Source organism: Columba livia, chromosome 12, assembly GCF_036013475.1.
Source record: "Columba livia isolate bColLiv1 breed racing homer chromosome 12, bColLiv1.pat.W.v2, whole genome shotgun sequence".
Taxonomy (NCBI): domain Eukaryota; kingdom Metazoa; phylum Chordata; class Aves; order Columbiformes; family Columbidae; genus Columba; species Columba livia.
In genome coordinates, this window is record NC_088613.1 from 127,977 (window position 1) to 148,524 (window position 20,548).

The following is a 20,548-nucleotide window of genomic DNA, read 5'->3' on the forward strand; positions in this document are numbered from 1 at the left end:
CGGGCCCGGCGGCGGGAGGGGTCGGCGGCGTCCTGGCTGCCCGACCGCCGGCCCCAGGGGCTCTTGCCGCCCGGGAGCGGTGGCGGCCCCGGAGAGAGAGGGGAAGCGGGGGACGGCTCGGGGAGCGCGGCGCGGGCCGGGAGGGAGCGGAGCCGCCCGCCGCTCCATCTTGTGCTCCCTGCCCTGCCGCGGTGCCTCCGCCCGAGGGGCCGCGCCTGGGCCCGCCTGCCCGCTCGGCGCGGCGGGTAGCGGCGGGGCCGGCCCTGCCCAGGCCGCTTCCGCGCTGGAGGGGCCGCGGAGCTGCCGCCCGCCCGCGTGTGCGCCCGGTCCGGGGTGGGGCTTCCCCGGGCCCGGTGGGGAGGTGGTGCCATGGCCGCCTCTGCTGTGCGCCCTGCAGAGAAACCGGGGCTTTCACAACTTGTAATTAGTCAGCGTGAGTTGCTAGGGAGCCTTGCCCCAGCTTGACTCGAAGTATTTCTTGGCTGGAGAGATCTTGGTACTTCGGAAAGTCTGGTCAAGTCTGTACTTGACTCTGGCTCTCGCAGCAGGAGTTTGGTGACTAATGAGGAACATGGGGTTTTTCCGTTTAATTTCTTCTTGTTGGAGTAAAAGAATTGGTCCTGGCCCTTCATTGATAAAACAGGAAGGAGCAGCCTGGAAGGCTCTGGATGTTTCCTCCCTGGGAGTGATCTGGAAGGCTCAAAGAACATCGAATGTTTAAGCTCAGTGTCTGTGGTTTACATAAGGGAGAAAAACACCCCAGCCCCTAAACAGAAACCCTGCCCTGTGCAAGCTGAAGTTGTAATGGAATCCACCCTGACTTTTTCTTTTTTACAGATAGTTTAATTTTATTACTTTAAAACAGATACTAAAGGTCTGTTTGACTGACTTTTACTTTTCCTGCTGTCTTAAATGCCAGCTGAGACAATAGCTGGATGATTTTTTTTTTTTAAACATCAATATCTTAAAGGATATCAAACTCAAGGTGCTTAAAGGTTAAGACAGTATTTTCTAAAGCTTTGGAAAGGCCTTTCTTCAAACATCAGCAACGATAAGTGAAAAGTTACTTCCTAAAAAAAAAAAAAAACAAAAACCAAACCAAAACCAAAAAACCCCAAACCAACCAACCGAACCCAACAAAAACCCTAACAAGCCAAACACCCCAGCGCCCCCCCCGCCAAATCAGGCAACAAGTTCAGCAAGATCAACAGAAGCAGCTCAGGTTAGGGGAGTTCTGTGTAAAATACAGTGAAGGTGTTTTAGCCTGAGAGCTCACAGTTGTGGTGAGTGACTTTTTTTGTGTGACTCAACCAAGAAATCTTGGCTGTGTTGCAGAGACGCTTACGGGCAGGGTTCCCGCCGGCAGGCCGGGTCTGAGCGTTGTGAACGCTGGTTGCAGCCTCTGTATCTGCAGACACGCCCTGGGCTGGACCCGCGCTCCCAGCCCGCTGCTCTCCGGTTCTGACAGCAGTTCTGCTTTCGGGGTGTTTAAAAACTGGGACAGATAAAGAACTGCAAGTGCTTGCTGTGCTGCTGTGTTGCACGCCGCAGATCCCGCAGAAAGCGGTTGGGATGTCTGTGCTGCGCGGTGCGGAGCTGCAGGGCTCTGCTGCATCAGCCCTCGGCTTCCTGCCCCGTCTGCCCTGCTTGCAGGCCAAACTGAAATAATACTTTAAACATTACTTCTTGAGCTGTGGTTTGCAGGAACAGGATATGCTGGCCTAACAGTGTAATCAGTTCTTCATGTGAAAGAAACATGACTACTACTGTGCTAGCTTAAGATTTGTAGCAGCTACTTAACTAACAAAACAGTAAAATGCAAGCGACTTTCCTCAATCAAGGTCAAATGTGGGTGAAACTCAGGCAGTTAGATGTAGCTATATGTAGGCTTCATCACAAAAATAAATCCATTGTGAAGAAGACAGAAAGAGGAAATGTTCCAGGGAACAGTTCTGGCTGGGCAGGAAAAACATTTGTGTCTGAAGTGTTCGGTAGCTCTTATCATTCATCTGGCCGAGCTTACGGAACACGCTGCTGTGTGGCTTGCACAGCAAAACCTGTTGAGCTCTGAGTCCCTGCTCCTTGTTAAGCCAGGCTAAATGTTAACACGTCTAGCTAGAGATTGCCGTTTCGTTACATGAGTTTTGCTACAAGTGGCACCGTGCTTTGGTGCACTATTAATAGGAATCCAGGATTAACTCCGGTAACCTTTGAACTTGCGGCATGTGATGTGCAGTTGTGAAGTGAAACGTCTGCGTGTTTTGGGGGCGTTTGATTGCTGGAGGCCATGTAGGTTGTGTAGAAAGCACATCACGGGTCCGGCTGCAGATCTGCCGTGCTCTCCACAGGACAGCTTCGCTGCCTTATCTAGAATGGTCTTGTAGCTAAGCAACCAACTCTGGTTTTACTTTTTTTTGTTCTGAAAAGTGTGCAAGATGTAAACAGTTACATGGCCTCTTTGGTGTGTGCTTTAATTTTCCCCAGCGCTTGGTATCGCACAGGGGTGGCAGTGGTTGAGTGCTCACATGCCTCTTGCAAGCCAGAGTCCAGCTCTGGAGTCTCGCCTGGGCCGTGGTGAGGAGCCTCTCGCGCCCAGGGGCGGCTCTGGGCCGTGGTGAGGAGCCTCTCGCGCCCAGGGGCGGCTCTGGGCCGTGGTGAGGAGCCTCTCGCGCCCGGGGCGGCTCTGGGCCGTGGTGAGGAGCCTCTCGCGCCCGGGGGCGGCTCTGGGCCGTGGTGAGGAGCCTCTCGCGCCCAGGGGCGGCTCTGGGCCGTGGTGAGGAGCCTCTCGCGCCCGGGGGCGGCTCTGGGCCGTGGTGAGGAGCCTCTCGCGCCCAGGGGCGGCTCTGGGCCGTGGTGAGGAGCCTCTCGCGCCCGGGGGCGGCTCTGGGCCGTGGTGAGGAGCCTCTCGCGCCCGGGGGCGGCTCTGGGCCGTGGTGAGGAGCCTCTCGCGCCCGGGGGCGGCTCTGGGCCGTGGTGAGGAGCCTCTCGCGCCCAGGGGCGGCTCTGGGCCGTGGTGAGGAGCCTCTCGCGCCCAGGGGCGGCTCTGGGCCGTGGTGAGGAGCCTCTCGCGCCCAGGGGCGGCTCTGGGCCGTGGTGAGGAGCCTCTCGCGCCCAGGGGCGGCTCTGATCTCATGCTGACCAGTGCTTCTGCCTGTCCCTGAGTCACCCCAGGCTGGGCAGAGCTGGAATTCACGCTCTGTGCCACATCCCAGCAGAAGTGAATGAGCTGTCATGTTGGTGGTTGGTCTGAGCCTCACAGTTAATCACTTAACTTTAGTATTACAAAAAACATCTTAGTTGGAGGAGTGGAAGGCAAAGCGACATTTTTGTACCAGTCATGTCAATGCAATGGCCTGGTACTCTACTGTATTTTTAGCTATTAGGAAAAGCAATGTTTCTGTTCCAGGATTCGTTAACTATTTTTGCCTGTGAATGTACTCACATAGTGGCTATATGAATGGATAGGCTACCAAGAACTTGAAATGTGAGCATCTGTCGTGTATGAGGCGTGTTCCAACTGTACTACCACTAGGACTTCAGCACTTCTGTTTTATGTAACTTAGTCTTCACCTATAGAGAAATGGGTTTAGTCAGAGCTACTCTCGTGAATGTAGAAAGCTTCACACTAAGGTATAATAAAATTTGGACTCCTCTTATTGTATTGGCAGAACTAAATGTTCCTCTAGATGTTAGGAATGTAAGTCTCCAGGTTTCTAGGGCAAAGTGTTAGTGCAGAGAAAGTCAACTTGGACAAACGTGGAGTTTTCAGCATGAAAGAATAGTGAGAGTCATAGGTATCAGCTTTATGATGCTACTTAAGAGTTTTTCGAAGTCTCTTCTGCTGTTGCCTTTTCCTTTAATACTGTCTAAAGCTCAGTGTAGCAATAGCCATTAGGGCCTTCAGGGCCTCTCTGTAGCTTAAATTGGTGGTTATAATTTCCAGTTGGGCTTCAGAGGACCTTGAAGCATCTCTCTCTCTTCCCTGGGACTGCATGGGTCTGGTTAGAAGGAAGGTAGCAGACACTGGGGTAGGTATTGGAACTCTGGATAATTAGCTTCTTGGTATGTAGGTACTTGCTACCAAATGCTGCAACAAGACGGCAGCTGTGAGCAGAGGTGCAGCTGTTTGAGCGTGCTTCTTTGTGCGCGTGGAATTTGCCAGAGGTTTTGAAAGCTGGAAGGAAGGGTAGACCGGGATGGAAACCGTGACTTGTAACGGGTGGGCGCTTTTGATGCCATGGGTTTGGATCCTGTTGTGCTGTGGAGGAGGACTAGAAGCATTCCAGATGCCTTCTGTCTTATCTGAGGACTGACCCGTTGGTGTTTTCTCTCCTTCTCTCCCTCATGCAGTACAACTTGGGAAGTGTGAAACTACTGATCAAAGTTGAACAGGCTTGGGTGTGACATTGGTGCTAGCTTGTTACAGAAAATAGTCCATTGTACGTCTCTTCCGAGGCTCAGATACGTGGAGTTGCCGTGAAAAGGTGTGTTTGAGAGCTCCCGAAGATCTTGCTGTACACAGAAATATGTGTTGCCCCGTTGGTGAATTTCAGATGACTTTGTACTTCAGAAGCACCAAGAGCTAAACTGTGGAACCAGCTAAACTACTGGACTGGTATACAATGAATTTTCTGTAGCTTTATACCTACCATGGAATTCCACAAACCAGGCCAGGCCTTTATACTCTTGCTTGCAGTACATTCACCAGCGTGGTTTCTAGATTCTGCAAGAATAGCAAGGTTTTACCTCTTGAAGCAGTTGAGCCCAATAGTGAGCAAAAGCTTCTGTTTGGTGCTTCTGGGCTTTCTATGTTAAAACTAAACGGGGAGTTTAAAGAATAACATTGATAAGCTTAGCATTCACTTTGGTTTTACATACCGATAAGACCTTGCTTCCCCTTATGAAAAGCCTTGCACGCAACTGGCAGTGTTGTGCAAAAAATATCAGTGGCAGTGCGTTTGGACTGTAGTGAGCAAGAACTATTCCGAGTGCCTAATCTGAACTGGTGGTCATGATCCAGTTATTAAAACTTTGATGTTACAGTGTTAGGCCTAAGAGTGTGCGTCATACCAGAGGCTCTAGAAGATCAAACCTGTTAGCTGAGTCCTTTCCTTTTTGACCTCTTGATTTGTTGCTTGAGGCAGATGGGCAAGAAGCAGGTTGGTGAGGTGCACGTAAAAGGAACCCGAGGAAAGGTTCAGATCTGCTGCTTCTGATGTAAGAGCCCCATGGGGACATGGGTGCCCGGTGCTGCTCATCACCTGCTTCCTGCAAATGTCCCGTCCCCTTAACACTGGCGGGCAGTGCCTGTTCTGGCCCTGCAAGAGGTTTCAGCACTTTCCTTGGGCTGTCTCTGCCTTGTCTGATTAATCACCCCTGAAGGTCAATTTCAATTCTTGCTCCTCTTGTGAGGATAGTTCGTAAAATGTCTTAATATGGACTCTTTTTTTGACAGGAAATGGCATCACTGCCTCTGGAGGAAACTTGTTTCAGTTGTTTTATGTACAGTGTCTGATCTGAAGTGCAGTCTCCCTGCAGAGAGCTCCCTGGAGCCCCAGGTAGCTGCAAGACAGACAGCTGATGGGCTGAAACCCAGTTATTCAAATCTCGTCTGTCCTGGCGGGGCGTCGGGGCCCTCCGAGTTCCCCTGTGTCCCGCAGACCCTGCGGAGGAAGATGACTAAAAGCTTCCTCCCTACGTCACCTCCTGGCCTCTTTCCTGGCTGCTGCAGCTCAAACAACCTTATTTGGATGGCTTTTTTTTTCCCCTTTCTGTGCAGCGAGGGCCTCCCTGAATTTGCACAATAAAGCTGTTATCTGTGCTTAATCGCTGTTCTGAGGGCTACAATGGGGTCTGCTGGTGAAAGAGTTCCAAGATCTCCACACGAACTCCTCGGGTGCCCGCAGGGACTCGTTTTTCTGCCCAGTGGCTGTACATCGCCCGCCGAGGAGTCTCTGCTGCTGCAGACACTGTTGGAAAAGAGGAAATCCCTCTCTGCCCAGAGATAATCCAGGGCAATTAACTGATGTAAATGAAGAGCACTAGTAAGCAGCTGGTTAATTACTTGCATTTCCCCAGGGGTGTTTGGGAACAGCAGGAATTTGTATGGTGCAGCCAGTGATACTGCATCAAAGGAGTTTGGTTTTATCCCATCTGAAACCTGGGAAGCAGGCTGAAGCCTCTAGATTCATGGAAAGCCGCTCTTTGGGGCACACGTCTTTGGAACACTTCTGTGGCTGTTCTTGGGTGGAGCGTTTGAGTGTTTGGGAAGTTGTGGGCATGAACCCACCCTGCTGACTCCGCTAGCCCTTACTGTAACGTTTAGAGATTGTGCCGCAAATACTTGGTAGGGATGGAGGAAGAGACAGACTCTGGCAGGCTCGGTGGTTATAAAACCACAGGATCAGCTGCAATGGTTTGGAGGCTCAGAGCCTGAGATTGCAGAGTTTCAGGCCTTATATTGGTAGGAAACAATTATGGCTGCAGCAGCTCTGGGTCTGTAGGCAGGTGAGCTGGTGCTGCGTCCTCCTGCACGGCTGTGGAAGGACATCGTCACTGGTGTGGATGTGTGATCCCCAGGGTACCAGGCAGGCAGAAACTCCTGCCTTTGTACAGCAGCTTGTTGCGCTTGTATTAAGTGGGGAGAAAGCACTATTTGAAGAGGCTTTTAATGGTACGACTCCTGTGGAATGCTTTTTCCTGGTTGCTTCGACATCTCTGAAGCTGTAATTGTTCTGAGGAACCTATTTTCAGAAATACAGACTCTGGATGAAGAAATGATGTTTGTTCTCATCCCATTCCCAGGCTAAGAAATAGGAGCTTTCGACTGTGCTGGGTTTCTCTCAGGTGGCTGCTGCTGGCTGACAGACAGCTCGGGACCCAGGCCCAGGTGCCTCGGCGGGAGGAGTGAGTGACAAAGCTCCAAACCTGATCCGCTCTGCAGAGAAACGTGCAGTTAGGCAGGAATGGGGTGACGGGCCAGGAGCGGGAGGAGACAGACTCTGTTCTCTGCCAGCAGCAGTTCTGAGTCAAGAACGACATCTTGAAAGAGATCGGAAAGAGGATAATCGAAGTGGTGAAAATGGCATGACATGCATGGCCTGGACTGATCTATGCTCTTGCAAGTTTCTAGCACTGTTGGTCAACTTGTGTTCTTAGTAGAGGAGGGCTACTTAGGAGAACAGGCTGCCCTGGACGGCAGAGTGAATACCGTAAAGAAGCCTCGGTATTTTTTTGAGAGTGGCAGGGAGGAGGTTAAGTTGGTGTCAGAGAAGCTCATGTGCAGCACGTTGGAGAACTGCTGTGCTGCAGTTGTATGCCTTCTGATGCTCTCCAGGTGTTTTCTTTTAAAGTGAATCTGCTGCAGCAGTTTAAAGCAAAACTTCTTGCAGCCGTGAGCTGTTCGTCTGTATGTCACCGATTTGTCCTCTTCTCCTTAGCAAGCCCTTATGACTCACAACCCTTTTTCTCTCTGGATTGGGAGACTTAGTTCTGGTGAGGAAGTGACTAAGTACAGGAAAAATCTGCCATCACAGTCTGATCAATCACTTAGTCACAACATTTCATGAATGTATTTAGTTTTATGTAACACAGGCTAATAAAGCGTGGAATTCTGGTCTAAATCTTTCCTCGCCATAGTTTTTAAACTGTACTGAACCTGACTCTCTGATATTAAATCTGTGCTTGGTTACAGTGCAAAAAAAATGAGCTGCCGGACAAATTATCAGGGTGAAGTGTCGGGGCTCTCAACGGCCCCCACCCCCCGCAGGTGTGACTTTGTTCATTATGTCTCTAAGAATAATGTGTAACTTACTTCACCCTCTGAATATGCTCTTCTGGAATAGTGAATAAAAAAATCAACCTCGACGCACTGCACACTCTTCAGGCTGGCTGCTGGGTGACAAGAGGGTTCTGGTCGTGTTAAAATCCAGAACTTGAATTCCTACTGAAGTGATCGCAGTCCACAGGACTGTCAGACGGGCAGCAGGGGGTTCTGACGGCACTCTGTAGGGAGGTCGGCAGTTCGCTGGGGACAAATTCAAACAGTATCAAATTGCCCATAAAAACATGGTGATACAAACCCCACATAATACCTTGTGGTCAAGTCCCTCCTCTCATAAGAAAACGATCCTAATAGTCTTTATTAATGGGACAACTCACTGGCAACCATGTTATTAGGGGCATTCAGCTTGTGCGTCCAGGTCACTGCCAGCAGCAATGCCCAGCGCTGGTGAGGGTCGCGGGCTCTGCTGTCCCGCCGGTTCCTCACCCGAGCCTGCTTGTCTTGCAGCTGCTCCACAAGGACGCTGAGACGGACAGTATCCAAATCCTTGCTAGAACCCAGAAAAGCTACATCCAGCGCCTTCCCTCCGTCGCTTCGGGGGGTGACCTTATCGTAGAAGGTTATCAGGTTAGTCAGGACTTTCTGAACCTGTGTCGACTGTGCCTGATGATCGCACTGCCTGTTAAATGCCTTACAGTAGTGCCCAATTACTTGGTTAAGCTATTTACTAGATTTAGTTAATATCTGACCACTAAAACAGATCTTCTAGTAACTATATGTCAAGAAAGTAAATTACCTAGAAAGCTGGATGGGTTGAAAGAAACTTGCTTGTACTGTAGCTTATAGTGCAGCTGAGACAATAGAATACTCTTGGCCTGAGCAATAACCATGTGCAGAATCGTAACAGTTGGGTGTGTGTGTTTTGTTGTGTGTGGGCTTTTGTTTGTTTTAAAAACCCAAAGTTGTCCTTTAGGGATTATACTAGATTATATTACTAACTAAATTCATGCATTACTAATTATATTCATATGTTCCACTAAGTTTTGCTTGACAGTGTTAATTAATGGAGACGCTGCTCAGCAGCCATGAGGAAGGTGTTGCTTTTCTAGCTTACGGTTTGTATCTATGTTACACACCAAATGTTACGATAACTCTGTGATGAGATCAAAAGCTTGAGCATCGATAACTATTTTGCCAACATCCACATATTTGCCCCTACATATATATAATATATATATATTAAGGACATTTAAAATCGCTTCTGAAAAAGTGGACTGGTTCGCTTCATTTGTTTTACTGGGTAGATAATAGGAACTTTAGTATTGGATCTAGCATCTGTCTGTGTTCAGCTCTGTGGCTGCAGTGAAAATGAGGATCTGCACTTAGCCCAGGCTGAGAAACCCTCCTTCTGTTTCTGGAAACGTGCTGTGTGAGCAACTGATTTTTGTTCCTGGATCTGTGATTTTTCACCAAGAAGCACTCAACACATGAATTTGTTTGCAGTGGTGAAATACAGGAAGCAGAGAGCCGTAAAATGATTGTTCTGGGCCGTATCCACGATCCTGGAGAACCAGGGGCTGCTGTGTGAATGAGCTGTCACACAGGCCTGCTCAAAACCTGTAAGGTTACTGGTGCCGTGAACAGCGGGATCAGAAAAGGCTGCTATTGCTTACAGTACCCAAAGTTGCAAGGCGGCGGTTGGAAGGTGGCAGGCTTTGGGAGCGTTCCTCAGCACCGTGAAACACTCTGTCGCTAAACCGAGAAAATCCTGCAGTGAGCGCCGTGTCTGGCTCCTCCAGCCTGCAGCTCCTGTGCTGCCTCTGCTGCGGGAGCTGGACTGTCACTTGCTCTTGCCTGGAATCCGGAGATGGTGTGCGTTCCTTGCTGCTGTAGCGCCAGCCCTTTGCTTCAGAAAGCAAGCTCGGAGCCTCTGTCACCGGAGCTTTGTGTGCAAAGCCTCCTGAAGTGTTTGCTGCCTGCTGACAGAATATTTTTTTTAGTCTTAAAACACTAAACTGCACCTTCTGACCCAGCCGTGACAAACTGGGAAGCAGTCAGTTCTCGCAGTAAGTTCCCGAAGACTCAGAATTTTCTGGTTCTCAGTGGCTGGCTGCTGCAAGTGTTTCGGGCGATGTGAAATGCAGAATGTCTTTAGCACCGATGCGCACAATGTATGCCCAGGGTGTTGTGGTGACAGCTGCATGTGCAGAAGTGAGTTGAACCCCAAGTTGGTGGTTTGTGTGTGGTGTTGTTTTAAAAAAGTTTTGCTCCCTGGTTTATTACTAAGGTCTGGAGGTGAAGGTTGACTGCAAGCTGCAGTGCAGTGTGTTGTGCTGGGTATTGATAACGCTTTGCACAAGCAACAGAATAGGGTAGAGATCTTTTTCAAATGAGGATACGTGTCAGCATCTTCAGCTGTAAGAACGTATCATTGTAGTGTCTGTCTGGAATCTCTGTCAGAAGAAAGCAAATAGAAGGACTAAGTAACTTCCAAATTGCCAAGAGATCAAGGAAATCAGCTGAAAGTGAGATGTGAACAACGTTTGCTTCAGCATCGTACAGGAAATATGATGCTATCTTAGTGTGTCTTTTGACAAATGGTAAATAATCAAGTAGAAATCTGTCAGAAGGCTGTCCTGCTGCTCCTTCAGTTCTGACAGGTTTAATGTATAGGCTTTGTTGCTTGCTGTGTGCTCAGTTCTCCCCTGCGGAAAGTCTCTTCTGCCACCGAGCGTGGCTGCGGCGGGGGGGCGGGCAGGGGCTGCCGCTGCGGCTGAGCTCTGAAAGGGCTTTCATTCGTTCGACAAAAAGGGCTGGTTGGTGGGTGTCTCTTCTGTTTGTATAGAACTCCTCGAATTCCTGTAAGATATTTAACATTTAAGCTTCAGTGCATCACAGCTTGGTTCTCAGTGAGCTGCTTCCCTCAGTTTAGAGAAGGGGTGCATGTGACGTGACTCTCACCTTTGTATCTTGGGACTATGGGTTTGCCTTACTCAAGTTTTTCCTCTACTATGGCTGTTTTTTGACTGCTGAGTCTCGTGGTGTCCGACTGATCTCTAGAATGTCCAGCCATCATCTGCCCCTAATTCTGTGCACAGTAATGGTGGTATGTGATGGACTTGTGTTTAAAAGAAACGCATTAATAGAACGTCGTCTTGCATGCATCTAAGTTTCAAGTGATAACTGCAGTTTATTGGGCATTTTTTTTTTTCAAATACCTCTATTTCAAGCAATGTATTTCAAGAGGTGTATGAGCGTGAACTTGAGTGTTCATTTAGTTGCAACCTTTAATGATCTAGATTAACTTGCTTGCATGTTTGAGAGCTTTGCAGGCACTATAAAGTTCTGCTCCCGACGTGCGTTCCTGCCTTGCGCTGCCCCGTAATCCAACTCGATCGTGCACCGGTTGTGCCAGCCCCGCAGAACCTGGTGTGGCGGGATGTGCGCGGGGTAGATGGGGGACGTGTCACAGCTGCTGCACAGGGTAAGGCTGGAGTGCCTGCGAGCCAGGAAGAACAGTGGTTCCATGGCTTGGCCCGTCTTGTCCAGCTGTACCCCAAAAAAACATTTTACCCTTCCTTCGTCCTGTAATCTGTGCCAGTATCAGTGTCCCTGTGTAACTGCGGTGAAGAGGACCGACGAAGAGGTTCTGCTGGAAAAAATGACGGATGAGTTATTCTCAGCCTGATTCACTCTTTGTTCCCCGTCACGGTGCAGTCCTGGGGCACTGATCCCGGTCTGAGGAGGCAGCGGGAGGCCGAGGGCTTTGGGATGGTGGGATCGCCCTGTGGTGCTGGCACCGCTCCCCCGGCTCCCCGACCCCTCTGCCCCGGTCGGGAGCGTTTTGGGGTGGAGTCCTGGGTGTCCTGGTCGTGTAGATGCTCTCCTCTGTATTAGGAAAGCTCAAGTGCTTGAACTAGATGGAGCTTAAAATAACAAAAGGTACTTCAGCAATCGCAAGTTGGTCTTTTATAAACTACGTACAGTCCCAGCAGAGCTATTCAAAACCTAAAATAGCTTGGTGGTGAGGAAAGCAAATATGGGTGGGGAAACTGAGTATTTAAAAGAAGTGTAGAACTGAGCCATTTCAGGGAAATCCTGCATTTTAGGGAACCATGACCTAAATAGAGACAAAAAGGCAGCCAGCCTAAATGAGACCCTGCGCTGAAAGGAAGTTGAAGGATTTGTTCAGCTCACTGGAAATGACAGGACTGGAAATCACAGGATGATGAAACAGCTTTACCTCGCGCTCGGCTGTGCCCGCAGTTAAAATTGGAGGGATGGCTCATAGTCTGGGCAGTTGGGTCCCACAGTGGGTCTGTGTTCTAGCTCCTGCAAGTCTGGCTGTTGTTCACATTGCTCAGAGCTGGCCCAGAGCTCGCTGTGCCGCACCCGGGCAGTGCGCGGCTCTCTGTCTGTCCATCCGGTGGGGGGTGCAGGGCTGTTTGTCTGTCCGAACAGGGGGTGCGGGGCTGTCTGTCCGATCAATGGGGGGCTCAGGGCTGTCTGTCTGGACAGGCAGCCCTGTGTTCAGCTGTCCCTCCTCACCAGCTGCAGTGCTGGGTGTCTCACGGGTGAAGAACAGAGCAGCGTGTGAGAGGGACAAGCACACTTCTGGCTTGTTGATGTTGAATGATAAGCCGAGCATCTGAGCGTAGGTGGTTTATATTTGCCCTCGGCTCCAGGTTACCTCTGAACCAGTTCTGAACTGCAGGTGAATTTAGAGACCTTTACATAGGGAGTGAGTATTTGGTCTGTTAGCTCAGGAACCTCAAGTACTTACTGTACATCTGGTGCCTCTGTGCAGCTCACGCTTGTCTTGTTAGCATCCTGTCTTGATCTTATTTTGAGTCTCTTCCAGCAAAATAGCTGCTCGTAGTGTTGGCAGATGGCTCGGGATGCTCGGCTTGGAAAGCTCATTGGCTGTCGGCTACCAGGCTGGTCTGCTTAACCCCTTGAACTGGGTCCTCACGGCTGTTCAACAGTACAGGGAGATCCTCCGCCTTTGGAATAAAGCTTGAGAGGGAAGAACTAGACTGAGACAAGTTCAGGGATGGGGGAGAAGGTTCCCTGTAAGCATCTTCTCTGAAAATCTGAAATACTTCCATGGTGGGGGGGATGTTGGAGCTGGTTTAGGTTCAGTTGCTGCAGGAGCATCCAGGGATATAACACTGGTGTGTGGTGCGTGAGTTGAGGGGGATCACCAAGTACACATTCAGCCTGTGAATCGACTGCTGAGGGGGACACAGCAGCTGCCGGGAGCATCGCCTGTGAACCTGCTGGCGTCTCGAACAGCGCCCTGCGGGTGGCCTGGGCTGTGGTTGAGCTCAGACACGTGAAGTACAACTGCCAACCCCACTATTAGCCTGCAGACGCCATAATATTAAGGCACATTCTGTTTCTCCAAAGAATAGTGCCTTCTAACAGGGCCAAAACAAATGAGTGTTTACAAAGTAAAACAACCTCAGAACAAACCCCAAAGCTACCTGGAGTGTAGAAGTTGAACGATGGCAACTGCATATGGCTGGATTTTGTCTTGAGTTTTGCCTGCTGATCCAGATGTTGTGGAAAAGGGGTCAGGGTTTTCCCCATGAGTTTTTAATCTGCTGGGTTCTGACTAGTAAAGGATGTTCTCTTGATTACCTCAAACAGCAGGTACAAAAATAGTTATTCTAAGGGCCTATTCAAACTAGCTCTAAAGAAATAGCAAATGGCAATGTTAATGGCTTGGAACAGCTGCAGGAAAGCAAAGGGAGCAGCGTGAGGAATCTATTTATGAGAAAGGAAATGGCAAAAATAGAGAAATTGATCCATTGCACAAGGGTGTGTATAAGTTGTGTAGTAAGTAGCCTAAAAGTATCTGGACTTGAGTATAAATGTGAGGATCCGCCCATGGCGGCTTTTACTGGCTTAGTACTTTCATCCTGCACTCCTCCTGTCAGTCTGAACGTGGTTTGCCCCCGGACGGGGGACGAGCTGCTGGCAGCCGTGGTTTTGAAAAGGAAGGAATTGTATCCAAGTAGCTGTGACTTGGAAACATGTCGCTAATGGCCTCAGAACCCATCCTGCACAGAGGTACGGGAATTCCCTGTCTTTTTTAAAAATGGTTTTGAATGAGTAACTTTGTGGTAATCTGCTTATGAAGTAGAACTTTTGTTCCTGAAAGAGTTGCCTGCCCAAATCAGATCACTAATTAAATTGTGTAAATGGTGCCTCCAGAGTTCTAAAATGCCGAGTTCCGCACCCCATGAAGCGGCGCTGGCGCGGCCCGGCTGCGCGCCCTGCGTTACCGCGCGCGCCGATCGCGGGTGGCAGCTCTGCGCGCTGAAACGTCGGCCGTAGGAGAACTGGGAGCTGGGGCACGGCGGGTGAGTGAAGGGCTCTAAAATAAGGCAACTACGAACGTCAGCCCCTTTGCATATGAACAGGCGTTTTTTGAAGCCGTCTTCTGAGCTCCATGGATGTGGTTTGAAGGACACCTAGTTTTTCAGAGATTGTCCTTGGGGGTAATAAATCTGATTCTCCACCATGTGAGGGGAAAAAAAGAAGCCCTAGTTGACCTAAGGACACAGACCCCCTGACTGGATACGAGTGGCTGAAGTCTGGGCTGATGGACGCGTCCTGCAGGGAGGTCCCCGCAGCTCCGCGGGGCTGCTCTGCGCTCTGGATGCCGGGGACTGAGCAGCTGCGAGGGCGTTTCAACACGGAGCCCCTTGTGGCTTCTCACGCTCGCTCTTGAGAACCGGAAAAGCAGCAACGTTCTGCTGTTGCTCTCAGCAGCTTCTCAACGGCAGCGAGTGTCTTCAGGGAAGCGCATTTGTTTCTTTTCTCTTCCCCATGGCAACGTTCCTGTTTACCACCGACTGTATGGAAGAGTTTTATTTTCCTTATCACTGGGAGATGAGCAGTTCAAATTAATCTCAAAATACTTTCTTGTGTTAACAGCCAAACAAATACCCATCTGGGGCTCTGACACTACAGTGTGACAGGGTTTATATTGGGACAGATCACTTGGTTTCCTTTTTGAAACTGACTGCTTTAGCTTTATATTTTGTGGCACTGTTTAGAGCTGCCTCAGTCAATCTCTCTTCCTTACCGTTGTCAAGAATAAGGATTGGCTCTTTGAAGCGCTGGACACAACGCCCACTATAAACCCTGTCAGAGAACTTGTACAGCAAGTGCTGTTGGAGTGGACACAGAATCAACATATTTTGAAGCCCTTTGTGCTTTTCTTCAACTTGTCCTATCTTAAAGAGCCTTTTCATAGCCCGTATAGGATAATCGTGCTGCAATTCAAGTGATTTGCTCTTTTATCATTTTTAGTTCAAATGCTGGCCTGAGCATGAGGTTTTATGGATGGGGTGCTGTGCAGCCAAGCTGCCACTTGTTTTTAAACAAAGGAAGGTGTTTTGGTGTGGTCTGGTGTGTGTGTGTGTTTGTTTTGTGGGCTTATTAATACATGTTGTGTACTCAGGGCAGAACAGTATATTGCATGTGTGGCTACAGGGCTCTGCACAGAAATCCAGTGGTTATGGACTCTCCTTGAGGACTCTGATCACACTTGTGATCTCTAGATAAGCAGCACTATGTATTTTCCAGTGGAATCTGGAGGATGCTGCTAGTTCCTCCTGTTTTGGGTCTAGAGCCCAGTGACGTGTGTTTCAGAGCGCACTGTTTGTCTGATCTGCTCCGTCCTTCTGCAAGGGCTGTGTAGGGGTAAGAGAACAGGCCAGAAAAAGTACTTGTTACTGAAGCTAATAAGTGCGTCTTTCTGTGCTTCCAGAGTACGGTTCCTGATGTCTCTGCCAAGCTGAACTCACAGGGATTGAGCCCATCCATTGAGACTGGGGTTGTCCGGTCCCGTGTTCCTTTTGTCACTGCTTGCTCACAGAAGCCTGTCCTCCCTCTGCAGGTGGCTTTTAATTTAGTTTTATTATAGGTACAAACTGAAATTTCCCTCAGTGGATGTGAAATCAGGCATAGCAGTGGATGAAATTTTACTGTAAACTTCAAGCAAACCTGTAGTTTCCTGCCGGGTCCGGCTGCTACAGTTGGTGTTTTCTGTGCTTTAATGACAGCCACGTGTGTCTTGTTAATGTAAAGTAGCCTGAAGCGTGGAATATTGAACTAGTTTTAAATGGGCCTTGGGTGCATAAGGTAACAATGCATATGGAAGGCAGTAAGCTGCAAGGCCCTTGGGCATCGTGGTACCTTCAGAAATTTGATCCACAATCTGTAGCTCTCTGTCCTGTATTACATCTTAACACAGAGCGGGTGAAGACCGTCGGGATGTGTTTGTAACGGGTGTATTGCTGAAGGGTACAGTCAACTCCGTGTCTGGCTGGCTCTGTAGGAAATGACATTAAAAATAGCCCCAACCGAATAACTGACAACTACTTCTGCAAAATGGGCTTAGATGCTGCGCTGTCGAATGTGTGAAGGGAACAGGAGATGGGTGGGGAAAGTGCCTTTTTTTTTTCTTCTTAGAACAATCATGGGGGTATCATCTGGTAAAAGTGTTTCAGATAACGGTCCTTGCTTGTGTCCATTTTTAGTCCTAGTCTAAGATGGCTAAAAGGTGCGTGTGCAAAGCAGCTCTGTTTTCTGTAACACCAGCTCTTTGTCTTCAGGCCCTGCACCAGTCGGTAGGGGTTCCTGCTACAGACTGGAGCCAGATACCGAAAGAAAGCCAAGACACAACCGGTGACTGGAAGGGTGATGATATAACATGTACCCTATAGCACATAAGTCGTTCTTCTGGCCCATGGGTACCAAGCGCATCAGAGGTGGGCAAGCTTCCTCTGCCACTGCATTGTGGTGACTTTATTCGAATTGTCACAGCGGGGTGGAACAAGGCCCCTTCCTTGGTCTCACTGGCCCTGCTGTGTCCCCAGTGAGATGAGATGAGATGAGCAGGAGAGGGCTGGGGCTCTGGGGCTGCGGTGGGGCCAGAGCCCGGGGTGTGCCGGCTGCTGTTCCCCCACCGCCAGGCTTAGGGCTATGAAAAGGCCCTTTAAGACTGCTGGAAGGGGGCTTGGTTTAATTCAGTCTAATCCCTTTAGCAATTGCAAGCGCTTTCACATGACAGATTGCAGCCTCACCCTGACACGGAGGAGCCGGGGCTGTTTGGGCAGGGTGCTGGTGCTGGGGAAGGAGCCGATGTCGGTGAGTATGGCTGGGGCGGTGGGGGCGTCACCTGGTGTGCTCTGCTGGGGCCGTGCCAAATGAGCAATGAAGCATGACTTTTCACTATGCTATTTTCTCCAGAAATAGTCCACTTGATGGCTTGAAGCTGGGAAGCGTGAGTATCTGAAGCTTGCAGGGTCTAACAGCTTCCCCGCGTTCAGGATGTCCGGGCAGGAAAGAAGCTTTAGCTCAGGGTCAGGGTTTTGTAGAGGTTGATACTCTGTTGTGCTGACTGTACCCGTTATTGTGACATGAATTTCCTAGTGCTCTGTTCCTGTCTCAAATTCAGACAAACAGAATTGTCTGTTCTACCTCTTGTGCCACTCATTGTGCTGAGGCATTAGTACAAGTTACACATCCGTTACTCAGTGTGACTGTATCAGTCTTTCCTGTTTGCCCTGCCGTACTTAGCTACTCATTTTCATCTTGGGAAGTGGTCATAGGAGGTTATTCAGAGACCTGGAAGATAACTGATTCTCCTTGCCACTAGTAAAACTTATCAGGAGTCTCAGTGGGGCAGAAAGTGAGACTTGAAGGGGTATGGGCAATGTTAAAATTTCTGAAAAGACGTTGCAGAGAGGTGCCCGGTAGCACTGTGTGCTGCGTCTGTCTCCTTAGTGCGCCGAACCCCGCGGGAGGACGGCGGCGGCGTCCTGGAGCTCGAGCAAGCTTTTGCCGATCAAAAGGAGCTTCCTTTGGCTGTGGCTGCTGGGGGCTGGAATGGTGTGTGCTCCGTGCGGGGGGGTCTGTCTGTCCGTGGGTGCGGGGGGGTCTGTCTGTCCGTGCGGGAGGTCTCGCCCTCTGCAGACGCTGTCCTTGGCAGCAGGAAGCTCTGACATGCTCTGCTGGTAACAATCTTTAGCTGTGCTTGGGCTGGTAGAACAATGGTAATTCCGCAAACAGAGAAGAGGAAGAGTCGCTGGTTTCTAGCAACTTCTTTCCTGTAGCTGTTATGAAATGAATCAGTTAAATGTTTGTTGTTTTTTTTTTTTTCTTTTAAGTGAGTATTTTTTAGCTTGGTGGACGTAAATTTGCTTGTTGAAATGAGACACCTGAGTTTTCTTGTGCAAGGCAGCTTCCTCTGGGGGCTGTTCATGCAAAGTTGCTAGCTGTTTGTGTGCAAAATATTGTATGAAGTGATGATGGAAAGGCAAAGAAAGGCTGTTTAGAGGCCACCTACTAGGGTAAAACTTCTCCTAGTTTAAGATCTAACCAGGATTTAGAGGGTTGCAGATGCTTGAATGCAGCAGTGAGTGCATTGTAAATGTTATGATAAAAAATTCATTTAGTTGTTTTAAATAGAATCTGAGTATCAGTTACTGCATTAGGATAGTAATTTTTTGTAAATCTGATGATGAAATCCAGTAAATCCTCTGAAGACACCTCCTGAGGGCAGACCGCTGAAGACAAAAGTTTACTAACAATCAATTTTGGGAAGGGGGCGTAGTGTGCTTGGGAACAAGCGCTGTCGCTGCGGACCTTGTGATCCGACGACTGCTGAGCAATGTCTTTCTCGCTGTGCTTTCTCCGCTGCGTGTCAGCGCCTCGCCTGTCTGCACTGACAGAGCCAGACTGGGTATGCTCAGCAGTCCAAGTTGGTTTTCTTATGGAGGAGCGTTACATTCCGTTTGCAAACGGTGAGCACGCCAACGGCTATGCCAGCCCTCAAACCTAGGAAAACCTCATCAGATGGTGTACGCATACAAAGTATAAAGGATTAATGCTGGTGAATCTTGAGGCTTTTCTTAGAATAAACATCGATGGTAAGCTAGATAAATTGTTTAGAAGGGCTTTGGTGGGGTGATTCTCAAGGGATGGGGCAAGCTAAAGCAGAGGAGGGTCAGGCTAGACGTGCCTTTTGACGTGCTAGGAGAACCGATTTGCATTTCTGTTCCAGTACACGGATTCCTCAAACAAAACCCTCAGTCAGGCCTCGCATCTCGTGCTGGGGCTGGAGAGCAGCCGTCCCACCATGGGGACGGCAGAAACCGCGCTTGTGTTTCCAGTTCACAGCAACTGGCTCAAGAAAAACCCTGGCTTGGTAGCATATGGGAAAAAGAGTCTTTGTATGTTGTTTCCACACCAGTGAAGCTTAACAAAGCTCAGTTTTACAGCAAACTAACTTCTCGGCCAAGTATTAAATGACTGCAAGCCCAGGTTTTGAACGTCCCTGCAAGCCCGGGACGCGATCCCCCAGCGCCGTGCGGCGCCGCGGGCAGCAGGCGCAGGGGACGCGCCGGGAGCGGGGACGGGAGCGGGGGACGCAGCGGGCGCGGGGGACGCAGCGGGTGCGGGGACGGGAGCGGGGGACGCGCTGGGAGCGGGGGACGCAGCGGGCGCGGGGACGGGCCCCGGCGCTGCGGGCGTGGGTCCTGCAGCAAAGCCTCTTTCCTGTGGTGTCTCAGCTCACACTGCTTTCTGAAGCAGCGTCTGCCAGAGCTGCGAGACCATGTTCAGGACGCTGCTTGTAAAGCTCAGGGTGCTGTTCATCTTGAGCTCAGGAGGCTTCTGCTGGGGAAGAACGTGCCTCTGTATTGGATGTGCTGGGCAAAGGATGGTAGCTGGTCACATAGCTTAAATGCATTTAAGTGAGTGACAGTGAAAGAATTTTGCTGCTTCCAGACTTTATTTTACTGTGCTAACAAAAGTGTGAGTCTTACAAATAAGTATTCTGCATGAATGATGCAGATACTTTCTGAAACAGCCTTATTTTAATTTTTGAGGTCTGATTTGCTCTGGATAGCTCAAGAGCTGTTGGCGCACAGGTTGCAAAGAGCTGCTGCAGGTGTTTCAGTTCTGTTTTCTGGTGCTTCCTCTGTGCTCAGATTCTTCCGTGTTCAATCACCTATGCAGATGATATCAGAGTAGCTATTGTGTTTTATCCATAAACAGTGGAGCAAAAAGGCTTGCTTTCTTTCATTGTAGCTGGTATCTTAGTGTTCTATGTGAATGGAAAAGACTTTAAAACAAACAAACAGAAAGAACCTGTTGCTGAATGGCTCATGTACCGTAACCCCTCCTGTACCTGCACAGGGCTTTCGGACTCTGGCTCTCCCTGGCAGGTGTCCCTGGATAAGTCGGGCTCACCAGCCAGGCTCTGGTAGGACAGACTGCTGTCCCGTGTCAGCAGCAGAGCTGCTGGGGAACATTCAGCCCTTCTAGCACATGACATTCCTGTTTCACCAAAGCACTGTGAAATCAGCCAAATGTCAGCACCTGGGAACTCAGGACAATAATTTTGGGAGGGTGTAGCAAGAGAACTTAAGGCACCTGCATGCTATTCAAAACTGCTTATTTTAAACAAAACGCAATTGATTATGAATTCAGGTGGTTTGCTGTTTCCTTATTACTTCTATGGGATGGTTCTTCCTCAGTTTGACTTAATTGTGTCAGAGGGTTCAAGAGGGTTTCAAAACCAACTTGTACCTGGCCTGCTTGTTTGTATTTTTTCTCTAATAATGTGTGTTATTCCTTAGCCATTCTACAATTAGAACTGTGACTCTTCTTGACTTCAGTTGTGCGGCGCTAAGCCCGCATTTTAACTTCTTACAGGATGTACTTCTTAGCTAAACTTAAACG

General features: G+C 49.5%; 1 protein-coding gene across 3 annotated transcripts in view; it reads left to right on the forward strand.

Annotated features, from left to right (window-relative positions):
* The window catches only part of MSN (moesin), a 39,460-nt gene that overhangs the window by 462 nt on the left and 18,450 nt on the right, over nt 1-20,548 (forward strand). The window contains exon 1 of one of the 3 annotated variants that reach the window (XM_021297061.2): nt 17,007-17,084. The exons of the other annotated variants lie outside the window; for them this stretch is intronic. Within the exon in view, the coding sequence (XP_021152736.1) occupies nt 17,022-17,084 (63 nt within the window). The 5' untranslated portion in view covers nt 17,007-17,021. Of the gene's footprint in view, nt 1-17,006; nt 17,085-20,548 lie in introns of those variants that run through there. 3 annotated transcript variants of the gene reach the window in all.